Source organism: Macaca fascicularis, chromosome 17 (assembly GCF_037993035.2).
Source record: "Macaca fascicularis isolate 582-1 chromosome 17, T2T-MFA8v1.1".
In the NCBI taxonomy this organism is placed as follows: Eukaryota; Metazoa; Chordata; class Mammalia; order Primates; family Cercopithecidae; genus Macaca; species Macaca fascicularis.
The window spans coordinates 25798448-25816974 of NC_088391.1; the positions used below are offsets into that span (position 1 = coordinate 25798448).

The window sequence follows — 18527 nt, forward strand, 5'->3', positions numbered from 1 at the left end:
TATATTCACCATTCTAATAGATGAAAAATACTATCCCATGTAGTTGTAATTTGTGTCACTCTAATTTGAGTGTGGTTGATCCTTTTTTCATATGCTTAAGAGCCATTTGTATATCATTTTCTGTGAGCCATCTGTTCATATCTCTTTTTTTTTTCTTGTTTACGATTTGTCTTATTTCTGTCAACTGTAGAAACTCTGTGTATAAAAAATTTGCCTATTGGGTTTATGAATTGTAGAACTTTCCATCCTCCCCCATTCCTTGATTGTCATAAATGTTTATGGTGAAGATTTTGATTTAAAAATGCCATACTTTTGTGTGTGTGTTGAATTTGGCACTCTCGCTTTATACTATTCATACAAAGCCTTCCCCATTCTGAGATCACAAACACAACCCATGCTGTCCTGGTGCTGTTACGGCTTTTCACAGTAGATCTCTCATTCATCTAGACTTTATTGAGGTAAAAGGTGCGAGATAGGTAGTCATGTTTTTTTTTTGTTTGTTCGTATTAGGTGGCTATTCAGTTTTCTCAAACTATTGGCCTTGTGTCTTTTCCCTGTTGATTTGAAATGCTACCTTTATTACATACTTCAGTGGTCTCCAACCTGTTTGGCACCAGGGACCGGTTTTGTGGAAGACAGTTTTTCCCCAGGCCAGAGTGGGGGATGGTTTCGGGATAACTCAAGTGTATTACTTCATTGTGTACTTTATTTCTGTTATTACTACATTGTAATATATAATGAAATAATTATATAACTCACCATAATACAGAATCAATGGCAGCCCTGACCTTGTTTTCCTGCTCTAGACGGTCCCATGTGAGGGGGATGGGAGACAGTGACAGATCATCAGGCATTAGATTCTAACAAAGAGCACGCAACCTAGGTCTCTTGCATGCACAGTTCACAGTAGGGTTCGTGCTCCTATGAGAATCAATGCCCGAGATGATCTGACAGGAGGCGGACCTCAGGCGGTAATGTGAGCAGTGGGGAGTGGCTGTAAATACATATGAAGTTTCACTTGCCAGCCTGATGCTCACCTTCTGCTGTGCAGACCTCTACCAGTCAGGTCCATGGCCTTGATTTCCATATGTATGTCTCTTGACCCATTTCCCATCTTAGTAATTCATGCCATTGACCTTCCCATCTATCCACCACATTGCTTTATGATGTGTTTTTAGTATCCAGGAGAGTTCATCCTCTCAGGGCTCTTTGTTGAGAAATACTTTACTATTTTCACATTATTTTACCGTGAGGTCTTTAGAATCAACTTGTATAATAACCCCAACAAATTTTTTTAAATTCTGGAAGTATTTTTTTGTTTAAATTGGAAGTGCCTTAAATTATACAGATATAATTAATTGTCATCACCTGTTAAAATTTTGCCTTAGTAGCATTTTAAAGTTTTCGTCATATAAATTTTGCATATTCCTTAAGATTTGCTGGGGATTTTGCCCTTTTGCTATTATCATAAATTACATGTCTTCTTTTGTGTCATTTTGCTGGTGTGTGTAAAATATATAAAATATCCCTTAATAAGGTTGTTTAAAAATAAATATTGTATTCTACCAAATGCCTTTTACATATCCTTGAAGATGATCATGTACTATTTTACTTTGGTCTGTTTATAAGGTGAATTGTTTTGATAGTATAAGATCTTTGTATTCCCTATGCTCCCATAAAAAAGGATGATTTCATGTCCTTTGCAGGGACATGGATGAAGCTGGAAACCATCATTCTCAAAATTATTCCTTAAAAGTTTGTTAGAATTGTCCCTCTGAAGCTAACTAGTCCTGATTTTGCTTATTTGTGTATTTATTTATTGGAGGGAAGGTGGCTCTTTAACATCTATTTAATCTGTGATATTGACATATTTACATTTTCTGTGTTTTCTTTGGCTAAGGTATGGTTCCTTAAGTATATGTTACATATTTACTGATAATCTTCAGTTACTGTTTGAGTCCCTCCTGATACAGGGTGAGGTTATCTATTATTGTTGAGTTGTTTTCAAAAGTGGTGGTTCTTATATTCTGTGTTTTATGGAATTTGACAGTCACATCTCCCATTCATTTTGATATTAAGATATTAAAGACTATTTAGATATTAAGATATTAAGGACTATTGCATAATTTTATCATTGGGATGGTAATACTGTAGGCCATACTGTATGATTACACTGTTCTGAGGACTATGATTGCTTTCTTTGGTACATTTGCCCAGTGGTGTCCAGTTTTACTGCTGATTGTGCTTCATAGAATCAGTTCTTAATAGACACAATTTATCTCAGTCTTATATATTATAAGCTCTCAGTAATTCTAGTGAATAAAATACTTGGTTATTGTCTGTTATGTGTTCATTTGTAAAGAATGTAAAAGACATGTTCCTATAAAAATTAGCCAGGCGTGGTGGTGCGTGCCTGTAGTCCCAGCTACTCGGGAGGCTGGGGTGGGAGGATCACCTGAGCCCGGGAGGTTGAGATTGCAGTGAGCTGAAATCGTGCTGCTGCAGTCCGGTACAGGCAACCAAGTGAGATCCTGTCTCAAAAAAAAAAAAAAAAAAGCAAACTTGAATTAATAATTTTGGTAAATATGTATGTATTCAGATATGTTAAAGGATAGCATTTTACATACTTGTCTGGTAGAATTAGTTGGAAATAAAATAATTTTTAGATACAGTAAAAAGTTCTTTAGAGAGCTAAAAAGTTTTAACGGCATTTTTGCTTTTCCAAATCCCATGTGTTCCAGAATTTGTCAAGGAAATAGAAAAAGGAAATAGAAATCACAATGCTGTAGTAACAGAGGTGCAAAAAAAATGATAATGTTGGTCAAAACGTATAATGTTAAGAAAAACAGTGTTTGTGGTTAATAAAAGTATATTGATTTTGTTCAAATTTTATTGAGAAAATATTCTCTCCTTTTCTCATAGATTTATCTAAAAACAGACTGGTTGAAGTTCCAATGGAATTGTGCCATTTTGTATCACTGGAAATTCTTAATCTGTATCACAACTGTATCAGAGTCATTCCTGAAGCCATCGTTAATCTCCAGATGCTGACTTACCTGAACTTGAGGTAGGTTAAACATAAAAGTTGTAATCAAATTCAATGAAAGAAATAAAAAACTTATGCTTTCATTTCTATCCATTTTTTTCACTCTTTGCAATTCTTGATTTTTCTTTGATGTAGATCCCACAAAGATGTTTTAAGTAATAACTTTTCTAATAAATTTGTAATGTTGTTAATACTGCTCTTGGTGCAAGACTTCCCTGAATGTCAATATGACAAGGGTTTTTTTAAAAAAATGATTTATATCATTTATTCTCTTTGTCTACTTGGTATTTGTAAGGTTGTAATTATGTTGTCTTCAAGTATTCATGTAGATTTTGGAGGAGGAAGTATAAGGGAAGTGAAAAAGAGTTTGGTTGTCGGGACAGACAAGGATCAAAAAAAAAAAAAAAAAAAAAAGAGAGAAAGCCTGGGTGAGCTTTGGCAATTGTTGATAACATTGGGCCTTGCTACCTAGTACTAATTGAGCTCATTCACTTTAAGCCTTCTTAAGAAAGTTGAGGAGCACTGAACAACTGTAGCCAGATACGAAGTTTGCTATCTATCTTTCCATCCCACTAACTTAGGTCAGTGTTTGCTGAGCATGGTTTAGTAATGTGCATTGATTGATTATGTACAACACGGTATCATGTATTAATGCCCCTGAGTAGCTCTGATGTTAAGAAAATCAGTTATTTTAAGGCCTTGGTTTTAGACTTTGCAGCTAGGTGCTCGGGTCAAATTCTAAATCCTTTCCCCATATCTGAGATGTCAGGAGAGGGAGGGAAGCTGTTTTATCAAATCTATCTTTACCGTGAATACAAGATCCCCAATTGCAAGCCTGAATGTAACCTTTTCTCATGTCAGTTGTGTCATGTTGGTGTGCAAAGGGGAGCAAGGCTTGTGTTGAGTAACAGATATACCCGACATCAAACTTCAGAAAGTTCAATGAACCAGGTATAATGCCAGTGGTTTTTTAGTTTTGATTTAGTTTTGATTGTTGTTTTGATTTAGTTGACTACCAAAAATTACTGGTTTTCTCTTGTTTTCCTTGAAGTCAAAAATGAGTTTCTGGCTGGGTGCGGTGGCTCCCGCCTGTAATCCCACCACTTTGGGAGGCTGAGACGGGTGGATCACCTGAGGTCAGGAGTTTGAGACCAGCCTGGCCCCATGGTGGAACCGCATGTCTACTAAAAATACAAAATTAGCTGGACGTGGTGGCGCATGCCTGTAATCCCAACTATTCAGGAGGCTGAGGCAGGAGAATCGCTTGAACCTGGGAGGTGGAGGTTGCAGTGAGCAGAGATTGTGCCATTACACTCCAGCCTAGGAGACAAGAGCAAAACTCCATGTCAAAAAAAATAAAATAAAATAAAATAAAGAGTTTCCGTTGCATTTCTGTAGAAGTGCTTTTTTTTTGAGATGGAGTCTCACACTCTGCTACCCAGGCTGGAGTGCAGTGGTGTGATCTTGGCTCACTGCAAGCTCCGCCTCCCAGGTTCACACCATTCTCCTGCCTCAGCCTCCCAAGTAGCTGGGACTATAGGTGCCCACCACCACGTCTGCTAATTTTTTGTATTTTTAGTAGAGACAGGGTTTCACCGTGTTGGCCAGGATGGTCTCGATCTCCTGACCTCATGATCTGCCTGCCTTGGCCTCCCAAAGTGCTGGGATTACAGATGTGAGCCACCATGCCTGGCCAAGTGCGTTTGTTTTTTTATCAGGGTTGAAAAAAATCCTAGCAGTTTTTTAAGTAGCCTTAACTTCTTTTTGGTAAATAAGGTGTAGGTTACTGTTAGGATCGTCTGGAGGCTCATGTATCTAATCTTCACTTCTGCAGATTTCTGACTTATCTGACCATTTTGAATTTTCTTGCTGTTTCTGACATAGTAGGGTGTTAATAACCTTGGAATTTCCTGGTGCAGCAAGCATAGGTGTCTATAGAATTTGCATCAGTATCTCCCTAAGACATCTGTACTCTAATTCCAACATATACAGGGGAAAGCATGTGTAGTTCACTTACCTACTCCTGTCCTGCTGTGACATTTTCACTGCTGGTAGTCCTGGATGCAGTAAGTCTATATATTTAACTTTGCATTGTTGTATTTAGTCCATGTTCATTGAGAAACTTTTGGGTATAGGTGACATTTTACTTTTACGATGATAGGGATTTTAAAATGCTAATCATACCAGATAATGTAATCTTAAAATGTATATTATATTTTTAGAACATTAGTAAAATGGTTTTGGTTTCCATGTCACACCTAGTTGAGAAGAGATTATTGCTGTCTTCAAATGGGTAGGAAGTATATATTGGAGTATGGATCCGAGGATGTTTTAAGGCAAAGATGGAGAATTCATTGAAACTGATGATGGCTGAAGAGGACCATGTGGTATGTTATAAGCAGTGTTTTGTGATGAATTCCTGGTAATGGAAAGGAAAAAGAATATAGAAAGAGGCTGTTAAGCATCTAACTCTTTAAATATTGTTTTCAGTCTGTAATTTTTAGCTTCATGGTTGTATCTGTTTTCTTCAACGTACGTGGGTCATTCTGTTTTTGTTCTGTTTTTCTTTGTGCACTTCTGCTACTTTTAATAATACCATGTCTGAGACCTGTTCTCCCGTATTGAATCATGTGCTCTTTGAAGGAATTTGACAAATAGAGAAAATATGAGAAAAAGCTTACCTCTCTGAGGTATTGTATAAAGATAAAAGAAAAATGTGTGGCTATCCTCTAAACTTTTTGAAAGCCAGATACTATATATACATACATATATATACACACACACACACACACAAAATTATTTTTAAAACTTCCTATAAATTTATTACATGAGTATAAATGTATGACATAAAGTAGTATGCCGGGCGCGGTGGCTCATGCCTGTAATCCCAGCACTTTGGGAGGCCGAGGCAGGCAGATCCCTTGAGCCCAGGAGTTCAAGACCAGCCTGGGCAACATGTTGAAACCCCATCTCTACTAAAAAAAACCACAAAAATAAGCCGGGTGTGCTGGCGTGCGCATGTAGTCCCAGCTACTCGGGAGGCTGAGGTGAGAGGGTCTGGGAGGTTGAAGCTGCAGTGAGCCATGATTGTGCTACTGCATTCCAGCCTGGGCAACAGAATGAGACTTTATCTCGAAATAAATAAATAAATAAATAAATAAAAATATTAATGAGAATAATCTTTAAAGTAATCAAGAAGCTGGTCCTCTTGTGTTACTCAATTATAAGGCCTTTAATTCCTATTTGATTATTGGGTATAGTTGAAACATGTCTTCTAGGAATTGGACCCTTGAAATTGAGATATTTATCAGTTTGGGAGTGATTTGATGTTGAATGCAATATAGCTTTTTCCTAAAAGATTTATTAGTATCTGTGAAACAGTGACTGCCACATTTGTTTACTTCCAAATACGTAGTTGTATCTAGAAAATACCAGTGTCATCTAATAAAATTGTTTTGAAGTCTTCTCAGATGTTGAGTAGTATCATCCACATGATAGTGTTGTCCGTGTGAGTTCTTCCTGTCCACAGACTACCACCCCACTCCCAGCCATCCCCAAGCCTGGTAAGCAGGAGGAACGCAGAATATTGTGCCTGTGTATGATCACGACGTGATGTCTCCTCCACAACAACCGGGGTTAGCCACTGTGGCCTTTTCATGTCTTTTCTGCTCCTCCTGGATATTATTAAGTTAGCAAAATAAAATGTATATTTGTTGGGTATGGTGAAGGGACGCAGTGGACTTCGTTGACTTTTGGCCTTTGGGGAGAGACTGCCAATCCCCTCACTTGAAAAGTACGCAGAGCCTTAGGATGCTGTAAACACACTGCTTTGTAGAAGAGCTAATCTAGTGTTTTTTTTCTGCAGTAGTTATAAATGGGATAGCATGCCAAAAAAAAAAAAACTTATATATCCAAGAAAGAAATATATAATCAATGCAGGACATTATCATTAATTTTGATGTATGGGGAAGTCGGTGTGAATTTCTTGAAATTAAATAAACTGTAAATTACTTTTGAGCTCACCCTTAAGGTAGACGATATCAAGTATAGTATGATCTGAAAGAGCTTTAACAAATAGGCAAGTTTGTCTGATTTTATAAACAAGTACCCTAAAATACTTTCTTTTCTGTAACACTTAGAAATTTTCTTCTTATATCTATTAACTGAGAAGAAAGACTTGTTAGATAAAATAGTGCAAAGAAGCTGCTTTTCAAACTTTCACAGATTTTGTCTGTCTATACTTAAAATCAACATGATCTCACTCTATTTAGATTTTTTTCTCCTCTCAGTAAATTACATGTAGAAATTACTAATTTTGTATATTCCAAAGTAGGAGAGATGCCATATGAAGCTACTTTGAATTCATGGGAACCTTTCAAAATTGATTACACCCTCTGGAGTATATTGTGTATTTCAGCTGAGTAAACAGCCATAAATATTTGATGGTGATGATGATGATGATGATGGTGGTGGTGGCGGTGTTGGTGATATGTCACTGCCTAACCAGCTTTTTGGCTAATAGGTTGTCTTTAAATGTCAAAAGGCCACTTGGTGCCAACAACCTCTAGTCCCAAACTAGAGATAAATTTAGTTAGCACATGAAAAAAATCCTTACTGTGAAGTGCAGTTAAAAACACTTACATATTTTTCACATTTTCTCACGTGACAGAAATGTTATGTTTGTGGAAAATATTAATTTATTGCTGTTTATGTAGCCTGTGTTTGAAGGATCTGGGCTTTTAATCTTTGCCTCTTGGTGTTCACAACAAAAGGTTATGTTAGTTTAGTATATGTGCCACTGTGTCTTTTCCTGTTATAAAGTATCTTAATCCAAGAAATGTGGCCAAGAACAATAAAAATGATTAAGCAAGACTTGTTCCTATAGAGGAACCAACACTTTGAACCTGAATTACACAGGAAAGCCTCACAAAGTTAAAAATCTATTTTAAGATGCTGGAGAGGTGGTTGTTGATGAGCCTCATGAAGAAAATGTACCGTAGGAAAATAAAATAACCCAGACTAGCAAAACTCTTGGCAATAGTAGGAGTGTTGTGAATCTAAGAATAGGGACCTTGGTTAAAAAGTCTCATCTCACGGGTAGCGGCTGCCAAGAAATGAAAGTTCTGTATAGTATTTGATCATACTGCTTCCAGAACTCTTGGTGAGTGCTTTTACTTTTCTAGGGTGAAATACACCCAGCTAGGCCTGCTATATTCATTAGAAGTCCCAACCTCTCCCCACCTACTAGGAGTGGGTTCTGAAGCATTGCCTGTAAAGAACAGGGCGGTCTCTTGAACAAAATGTTATCACACCATAAAAGGAATCTGTTTTGGCTGCTTTCTCTGCAGCCTGGCATTCTTTTTGGCTGCTGAACAATGTGCAGAAAGAGCCAGCTTCCTGATGGTCCCATAACCAGTATCCCCACATTCCTTTGGGAGTCACACTGAGGAGTCATCTTGGATTGGGACAAGCGTCTTGCATGCTAGGGTTGCCTTAGAAAACACAGACTTTGTATTTTTTTGTTGTGAACTAAAAATTAAATTTAACTACATTTCTTCTTACTTGTAGAAGAAATGCCTTCTCTCCCTGCACTGACAATTTTAAAGAAAGTCTCAATTGTAGGATGGTGTTTCTTCTCTCTAAAAAAAATGAAAAAATTGATGGTGTCTTCCTAAACTGAAAAGGAGGAGGAATTTGGTTCCATTCAATACAAATGTGTATCCTACATTCTTTCATGAAGATCTTACCTCATTCAAAGGGAGAATGAGAAAACTTTAGTGTATATATTCATGTATATTTTCAAGCTGGTCTTTGGTAGTCAGGTTTTGTTTTGTGAAATGACAGCTCAGCAGAAAGACACCAAAAACACAGTGAACTGAACTGGAGTTTGAAAGTGAACTGGCTTAAAATTTGAAAACATTTTTCACAGGATAGCAGAGATGGAAGGGGCCATTGGAGTCATCCAGTGCATGTGCACGGCCAACCATGTGGAGTTTAAACTTTGCCTTTTCTAGTGCTCTTTGGGCATCTGTTATCAAGGTGGAACCTGTAGCCAGTGGTCCCTAAAATTATTAATGTGTTTATAAATTATTGTGCCTGTAAAATTATGTCCGTTGCCATTGGTAGCTGACAGGCTTTATGAAGTGTGACTGCGTGAATGATTGACTGTTTCTTATCAGATTCCATTCCTTTTAGGATAGTTCATACTTGGCATAACTTCCAAAGGGGATTTTCCCATTATTACATATCACCCGATCATAGCTGTTGTTTCAGATCAGTGTGTGTATTGAAAAAAAGAACAGAGCGACACAAAAGGGATATTATGACTTTGATAACTAGAGTACTGTCAGAATTTGTTGGTTTTGTTTTCAGTTCTGTTTCTGATCTTAATAGAGTTGTTAAGATTTTTGTGCAGCAGGTTAGTGCTCTGGAACTGAGGTAAATACCCACTCCTCATTCAATTGTATATGTTTTTTTGTTTATATGATTGTCAAAGTTTATTCTGCCAGCCCTAAGTGAACAAGTTCCAAATTGCATTTATTTGTCTAACGAGACAGATAAAAAGCACCGTGAAACATTGCCATTTCATCAATAATCAACTTACTATATATCCTCTAAGAACACTGCACTTTACCAAGTCCTATAACAAGTACTGTAGAGAAGAAGTGAGAATTTTTTTTTTTTTTAAAGAACATACATATGAAAGGTGTGGATTTCAGGGATCATCACCACCACCACTTCCCCGCTTGCTTGCTTGCTCGCTCTTTCTTTCTTTCTTTCTTTCTTTCTTTCTTTCTTTCTTTCTTTCTTTCTTTCTTTCTTTCTTTCTTTCTTTCTTTCCTTTCTTTCTTTCTTTCTTTCTTTCTTTCTTTCTTTCTTTCTTTCTTTCTTTCTTTCTTTCTTTCTTTCTTTCTTTCTTTCTTTCTTTCGTTTCTTTCTCTTTCTTTCTTTCTTTCTTTCTTTCTTTCTTTCTTTTTCTTTTCTTTCTGTCTTTCTGTCTTTCTGTCTTTCTTTCTCTCTCTCTCTCTCTCTCTCTTTCTTTCTCTCTCTCTCTCTCTCTTTTCTTTCTGGGTCTTGCTCTGTTGCTCAGGCTAGAGTGCAGTGGTGTGATCACAGCTTACTGTAGCCTCGACCTCTCTGGGCTCAGGTGACCCTTCCATGTCAGCCTCACTAGTAGCTGGGACTACAGACGTGCACCACCATGCCCAGCTAATTTTTGTGTGTGTTTTTTGTTTGTTTGTTTTTGTAGAGATGGAATTTTGCTATGTTGTCCAGGCTGGTTTCGAACTCCTGAGCTCAAGTAATCTGCCCGCCTTGGCCTCCCAAGGTGTTAGAATTTACAAATGTGAGCCACCATGCCCAGCCACCACTACTTCTTAATAGCTAAATAGGATTTAAGATTTGATCATCACACCATCAAATCTGAGCCCTTCAACAACCCTTAACTTTAGATAGGATATAGGAAAGTGGTTTATCCCTAGGCTACACTATTTCATAATTAATAGAAATGAATGGGATATATTTCTTTGACATTTTATAGGTCACTAAGCAGTTTCACCTCTGTTATCTTATTGAACATGATCTCTATTGCATTCCATGCTCCTTAGAACAGTTTCATAATTGTGAAAATAGATATTAGGGATTTTCCAAGGGAACAAAATAAGTATTTAAACAAGGAAGGCCTTTGTATTTTTAAAATTCCTACTGTAGCTATAATTGGCTCTCATTTTTATTTCTAATACTATAAATTTGTGCATTCTTTCTTTTTCTTTATCCACTTTTACAGAAGATGGTGTGTTTTAATAACTTTTTTTAAACTTAGCTTTTGATTTTGGATATTTTGCTCATTGAGTTCTAGTGATTTTTTCTTTTCTTATAGGAGCATTTAAGTCCACAGTTTTCCTGTGTATAGTGCTTTAGCTGACTCCTAAAAGTTTTGCTGTGCAGTGGTTTTTAATCACTCCCAGTCTTTTCTACTTTCCGGTATTACTTCTGTGGCTTGTGAGTGTTAAATTTCTTTTTTATTTTCATTTTTGGTGGGGGGCAGGGTCTTGCTCCATCGCCCAGGCTGGAGTGCAGTGGTGCGATTATGGCTCACCACAGCCTTGACTTTCAAGGCTTAAGCTATCTTCCCACCTTAGCCTCCCCAGTAGCTGGGACTACAGGCATGCACCACCATGCCAACCTAATTTTTAGATTTTTTTATAGAGATGGAGTCTCACTCTGTGGCCTAGGCTGGTCTCAAACTCCTGGACACAAGTGATCCACCCACCTCAGACTCCCAAAGTGCTTGGATTACAGGCGTGAGCCACCACACCTGGGCTAAATATTTATAGAACAGTTTTTAAAGTTATCTCTAAAAGTTTACTTTTAATTTAGTTATATTGTGTCAGAGAATATTTTCTGTTTGAAATAGATTCATTTAGATTGGTCAAGTATTGCTATGTATAGTTAATTTTGTAAATATTCCACATATGCTTGAAAACAATATATGTTTTCTAAGTTTGGTATGCAAGGTTATAGTAAGTACAGCAAATTTAGCATTTTAATTTGGGGCTTCACCTTTCCTCCATCGTAACACATTTTGCATCTGCAGGTCTGCAGGCAGAGATAACCTGGAAAGGTACGTTAGACAAGGCACCTGGTACTCTTTTTGCCTGTTGCAAAATTGTTCACAATTTTTTTCTGATACTCCAAATACTTCAGATTTATTTATTTATCAAGACATGTCGAGTCTCGTTCTGTCACCCAGGCTGGAGTGCAGTGGCATGATCTTAGCTTATTGCAGCCTCCGCTTCCCAGGTTCAAGCAATTCTCCTGCCTCAGCCTCCCAAGTAGCTGGGATTACAGGCATGCACCACCACGCCCGGCTAATTTTTGTATTTTTAGTAGAGAAGGGGTTTCACCATGTTGGTCAGGCTGGCCTCGAATTCCACACCCCAGATGATCCGCCTGCGTCAGCCTCCCAAAGTGCTGGGATTATAACCGTGAACCACTGCGCCCAGCCCAAATACTTCAGATTCCTATCACCACATACAAGAATTGTACACCTTCATGAACTATTTGAACAGGTCTGTAGGTAGCAAAAACCAAAAAGAATGAAAAGAATATCAGCAGTGATATTCAGTGGGGATGGTGAAATGTTTCCTTTCAGATCGTGTGTCCTCGGAACTGGGAGAGCTTGTTTGTGTGTGGGTGGCTGTGGGGGGTGGGGCTGAAGCAGTAGCTAGTGTTTTAGGGCCGTTCATTTACTTTGTTCAATCAATACTTTGAATGGGTGACCTTCACGGAATTTAAGTAAACTGTTATGAGTTGTGGCCCCTCAAGTAAATTAGTCCCAGAACCAGACCGTTGTGACCTCAGTACCAGGAGGAGAGAACAGCCTGGGATTTTCAGCAGAGGCAACCTTTGAACATTTGATCACGGTTCTAAAAACCTGTAAGCAGTTGTTTACAGAGTTCTTAGGACCAGCCTGGAGTCCTTTCATTCCACCTTGCGTGATAAGATCGGTAAAGGAAGTCTCACTTTCTGTATTCCTTAGGAGTCCCTAGGTTTTTTAACTTAGATTTTTAGAATCCCGGAAGGAAATATCTGCTGCCATAGCACTTTTAAAATACATGATCAATGTTCAGGTAGGATGTAGGTGATATCAGCTTGGAGAGAAGTTGACTAGTTATGTTAGACATAAAGTCTTAGGATTTACACACATTTTGTATTTTCTCAGAGCTTAGAACAGGGTCTTGGACAGAGCAGGAACTCAGCAGGTGTAGAAAATAATCAACTTTTCAGTATTTGACACGATGGTGCCTTCCTCTGTTGTCTTTGGTCACATGCTTTCCTGGTCACTTTTCTACTTCTTCCTGTTTCTTCTCTATTACAGTATCTGGATATTATTTCTCTTCCTGCAGCTTACTGCTAGAATGCCCCAAAGCTTTGGTCTTAAATCTTCTCTCCAAGACCTTATGCCTCTTGTGTCTCAAATATATTCTTTATCCCTTTGACTCAGTTGAGCACTAGCCCTCGTTTCCCCAGTTCCCTAATATTCAGTTCCTCTTAGATGTCCTAGTGACCTTCAAATTCCAGTATGTGTTAGACTAAGCCCATTTTCTTCTTTTCCAAATTTGTGTATCTTCGATCCTTGCTTCTGTTCATGCTCCTACTGTTTTTCTCCAGCACCCCAGGTCAAAAATCTCGGAAATAAACTTTGACCCCTTTCCTCTATTCATTTTTACATAAATCAATCATTAACTACTAGTTCAGTATCTCACTGCCCGCTGCTTGGAATTCTGTGCCCTCCTTCCACTGTTTTCCTGGTTTACCTGTACTTTTTATTCCAGAGTAAATGAGAAAAGGCTGTGCTGTGTAGAGGGGAGACCACAGACTTTGATCTAAAGCCTGACCCACCCGGTTTCAAACCTGAACACAGAGACACTCACTAGCCAGGCAACTTAGAATGAATTATTTAAATTCTCTGAATGTCAGTTTTTGTGTCTGAAAAGTGGGAGGTCTTAGTGCTTATATTACAAGATGGTTGTGAATATAAATAAAATACTTGTCCTAGCGCCAACACAGTGCCTTGTACATAATAGCCAAGAAATATTTGTTGATTTGTTGAATTAAATTTTGTGGCATGCTGTGTCATCATGCAAATTGCTATACAGGTTAAGAAACATAGTGACAAAAGAGCTAGTATTTGAGTAAAGTAAGTGGATTCTGTAGTATTGTTGGCAAAGAGTAACCTCTTTGTGTAAAAATATTAGAACACTAAAGAAGAGTCTAGTTATTAGTAGTTTTCAAGTTATGCAATAGAAGCTCTCTGAAGATTCATTTCCTTGGAGGGATGCGTAGGAAGAAAGGGTGTACATACACTAATATCCACGCATATTAATCTATATTACACATTCAAACATTTCTTGAAATAAATGGAGAGGAATGCGTCTTCAAATGGTAAATGGCAATATTTAGGCATCTTAATTTTTATTATGAATATTTTTATTACCTTAATGTCCCTGGATAAAAATTGATCTCAATAGACTGTGCTCACCTAAGTCAGTATCAGTATCCCTTTCCTTTTTTATGGGGGAAAGATGTTAAAGTAAAAAATACTTATTTTTGGCTAGGCGCCGTGGCTCAGGCCTGTAATTCCAGCACTTTGGGAGGTTGAGGCGGGCAGATCACGAGGTCAGGAGTTTGAGACCAGCCTGACCAGCATAGTAAAACCTCATCTCTGCTAAAAGTACAAAAATTAGCCAGATGTGGTGGTGTGTCCCTGTAATCCCAGCTACTCAGGAGGCTGAGGCAGGAGAATCACTTGAAAATGTATATATTTTCTAGGCTTTGGGAGGTGGTATGGAAGAGAAGCAAAGTAGGAATACCTTCCTGGTAGTAGGAAACCAGGGTTGGTTCCATCTGGAACATAGTTCTGAATAGTGGGAGAGTTCTCTCCACTGCCCGTGTATTTTTCCTAGTCATTCAGTGACAGTTTCCTGTGTGCCAGGAGCAATGATCTGCACAGTGGTATTTTTCAAGACCCAGCGCTTAGGCAGCTACAAGTCTTAATACTTAAAACCCCACGTCTACACTGTCGCCTCTAAAAGTGTTTGAAAATTTAATATTTTTGCTGGTATTAGATAGAGTTCTCTTTGAACATCCAAAGCGCACTTGTTTTGAAAGCTCAATTGATTTTGAGCATTCAATTCCATTTTAAAATAGAGGAAATTTAAAGCAATAGTGTTTAGAGCCCAAAATCGGCCTTGATCTTTTGGAATTGAAAAACTCTTAGAAGAAAGGAGAGAAAATAATTAAGATAAAGCGAGTTATCAAAACTGCCCTTTGAAATCTAACTGTAAACATTGGTAGCTTACATGGGTTGCTGACCGTTGGGGATATATATATATATATATATATATATATATACACACACACACACACACACACACACACACACACACACACACACACACATAAAGGAATATTTTAAGCAGTGGTTTATTTATACTCATGAGGAGATAGGCTGTTATTGTGGGAAACCAGTTCAGCTGCACGAAGCCAAATATGGTGCAGGTATGCACAGGAAAATGCACAGTGAAATAAGTGACGGTTGCAGAAATTTGCCTGAATTCAGACTCACTTTAGACACTTCTTGCTTTTCTTGCAGTTCTCTTTTCTAAAGTTAATCTTTTACCTTCTCAAAACATAGCTTTTATGTGTATGGAGTGTGAAATTGATTGGTGTAGCTTTCAAGACTGGTTTCAGATTCAATTGAAATGATGATTCTGTTTTTCTAGTCTGAAAACATTGTAAGTCTTCAAGTGATTGCCATAGTCAGGTTGTAGTTAGCATAATTGCTTTCAAAGTTAGATTTAAACGTAGGCTCCCAGATTTAATGTATATTATTTAATTAAGAGTCTATATAAAATATAAATATATAAGATAATAATAATAAATCTCTGTCCGAAAAATTAATGTCAAATGTTATTTTTTAGCTTTACATTTAAGCATAAAGATAGTCTCTATTTGATTTTAGCTTTATAGCATCAAATTACAGTTGACCGTGGTCACCAGGCAACTCAAAGCAAAGCTTTTGTTGTTGTTGTTGCTCATTGTCTCCGATGTGTAATTAATGATGGTGGCATGTAGGGGGAGGGCAGACAATGAAGGGGAAGCACTCAGTCATTAGGGGAAACAAGGGTGAGACATTTTGCCATGCTGGATTTTTCAGCATGGAACAAGCAGGAGAAAGGAAATGGTTATCTATGGATATTGTTCACTGCTGTGTGCCCCTAAAGACAACAGTCAGGTGTCATATGCAAAACAGCAAAAAGTTACTCCTTTAATGAGAAGCTAACAAGGTATTCATAAAAGAGCATAAAAACAAAATTAGGTGAGGTGTCCTGTGAAAAGGAAACTTACTAGGCTAAAGTAAAATAATTGCTGTTTACTGTAGGTCAAGTGCCAAGCACAGACAATAATATTCAAACCAACAACGACTGGATCCTGGCTAGCTCCCTTCTCTTGCTGAGACTCAGTATTGGGTAAGCCCAGAGTATCCATGCTGTGAAACCTGCCTGGCTTTCTCTGTGACTCTCTAGATGCAGGCCTGTGTCATTTCCTTAATAGTTCTGTGATGGTTGATGAATTTACATCAATAATTCCATTACTATTTGAAAACAAGTAGTAAACAGAGATTGCGATCCCTGGATATTCATGCTTTTCCAGCGAAATGGCAGGATCCTGGACTTAGGAAGGATGAGAGAAAATGTCATTTATAGGATTATATCTTGTAGTCTTGGTTATCCAGATTGGAATTAGGTACATGGTTTGTTTGGGCCTGAAATTTTATAGCCCAGCCTGGTTCACCCTGGCATGTCTGAACAATCATCTTTATTTTTAATTGGTATATGTTTATAATGAGGGTATCATTAAACCATATTTTAAAAGTGGCTGAAATTTTAGCTATTAGTATATACAATAAGTAAAATTAATAAATGAGTCATGCACCACATAATGACATTTCGGTCAACGATGGACCACATATGACAGTGGTATAGATTATAATGGAGTTGAAGAATTCCTGTGGCCTAGTGACATAGGCATTGTAGCCACATCTTAACATCTGAGTGTAACACATTACCCTTTCTATGTTTACATGTGTTTAGAGACAAAAATACTTAACACTGTTACAGTTGCCTAGAATATTCAATACAGTAACCTGTTGTACAGGTTTGTAACCTAGGAGCAATGGGCTATACCATAGAGCCTAGCGATGGAGTAGGCTAGACACCTAGGTTTGTGTAAGTACTCTCTGTGATGGTCACACAATAACACAAGGGCATAATGAAGCATTTTAAAGCAGGTGTCGTAGTCATGAAGCAACATGTGACTGTACAACAGAGCTGAGCACAGCCATGCTCTTTCTGGTTACCTCCTCACTGCTTTGCCACATTAGTGGCTGGGTGAGGTTTAATTTTTTTATATGGATGTGGTGTTGGGCTAAGCACTTTCACATCTATAATGTTGTGTTAGGTAGGTCTTATCGTCTCTGTTTTATAGCTGAGAAAACCAGAGAGATTAAATGATTTACCTGATTTGTGGTAAATCATCTCTATGGTATTTGAACCCAGGTCTTATAATTTCACAACTGGTGGCCTTTCTTTATTTCTTGCTTAAAAGTTGGCGTAGTCTGGGAGGGGCATTCTCTTGACAGTCTGAAAGGTTTTTATAATTGGTGACTTTTCTGGCCAGGCGTGGTGGCTCAAGCCTGTAATCTCTGCCCTTTGGGAGGCCGAGACGGACGGATCACGAGGTCAGGAGATTGAGACCATCCTGGCTAACACGGTGGAACCCCCTCTCTACTAAAAAATACAAAAAACTAGCCGGGCGAGGTGGCGGGCATCTGTAGTCCCGGCTACTCGGGAGGCTGAGGCAGGAGAATGGTGTAAACCCAGGAGGCGGAGCTTGCAGTGAGCTGAGATCTGGCCACTGCACTCCAGCCTAGGCGACAGAGCGAGACTCCGTCTCAAAAAAAAAAAAAAAAGAGACTTTTCTGCCACACCAAGCAGTCAATTGAGTAAATTTGTTATATAAATTTTTCTATAAATTATTTTCTAAGTGAAAATAATTTTTTGTATTCTGTTAAGTGAACCCATTCACTGAAAATACAGAGGTATATTCCAGTAGAATTTAAAAATGTAGATATTATGCTCTGTTAATAAAATCACCTGTAAGAACATAGCATGTCTTTATAATCACATATCTTAAGGAAAATAACCTTTTGATAAACCAATAATAAATAATATCAGATACTAAGATTGAGACTCAAACTATGGACATCAATAAGTGCCGTAGTCAAAATACATCAAAATAATACTCTAGAAGTAAAACCAGAAAAAGTGATTTGGTTTGTAAATTCCTTAATTTAGGAGTTAAGTGAGGGATAGTGGTACTTGAAGCCAAGATAAATGTATCCTGCAAATTTAGGCTGCCAAGAATGTTTAGATTATATTGAGCTGCCTTATTTCATCTTGAAATGATGAAATAGACAAATGAATCTAGCAGGAAGTCATTTAACTGAAAAAAATGGAAGATGAAGCATTCACAATAATATGGATCTGGTAAAAGCCCAGTGCCTTCCTTCTCTTTCTCTTTCCTCCCCACCCTGATCTTCAACCCAGACTCTACAGGGACAGTGACAAGAGACGGGTTTGGGGCAGGGGTGGAATGCAGACTTGGCTCTGGTGATGTAGCTTGTCAGATACAATATGGCCTTATTTTCAAACGTTCTTTCAGCATAGGGCCTGTTTATAGCACCAAGGCTGCAGAAGACCAGGGGTGTACGATAGTGGATTGTGGCCTGAGGCACTTACTTGCTTGAGAAAAATTGCTGCCAGACGAGTGGTTTCAAAAAGCTGAGACTGCTGCTGTGGTTGCTAGTGGGTAGAGGATTACAGGGAATGCAGCTTTTCCTCTCCTGTCTAAATAT

At 38.0% G+C, this 18527-nt stretch overlaps 1 protein-coding gene across 16 annotated transcripts in view; it reads left to right on the forward strand.

Annotated features, from left to right (window-relative positions):
* The window catches only part of LRCH1 (leucine rich repeats and calponin homology domain containing 1), a 203682-nt gene that overhangs the window by 96337 nt on the left and 88818 nt on the right, over positions 1 to 18527 (forward strand). For all 16 annotated transcript variants that reach the window (XR_012426941.1, XR_010582583.2, XR_012426940.1 and 13 more), the window contains exon 2: positions 2923 to 3067. Coding sequence is in view for 7 of the 16 variants with exons in the window: in XM_005585822.4 (XP_005585879.3) it covers positions 2923 to 3067 (145 nt within the window). In the remaining 9 variants the exon portion in view is untranslated. The remainder of the gene's footprint in view (positions 1 to 2922; positions 3068 to 18527) is intronic.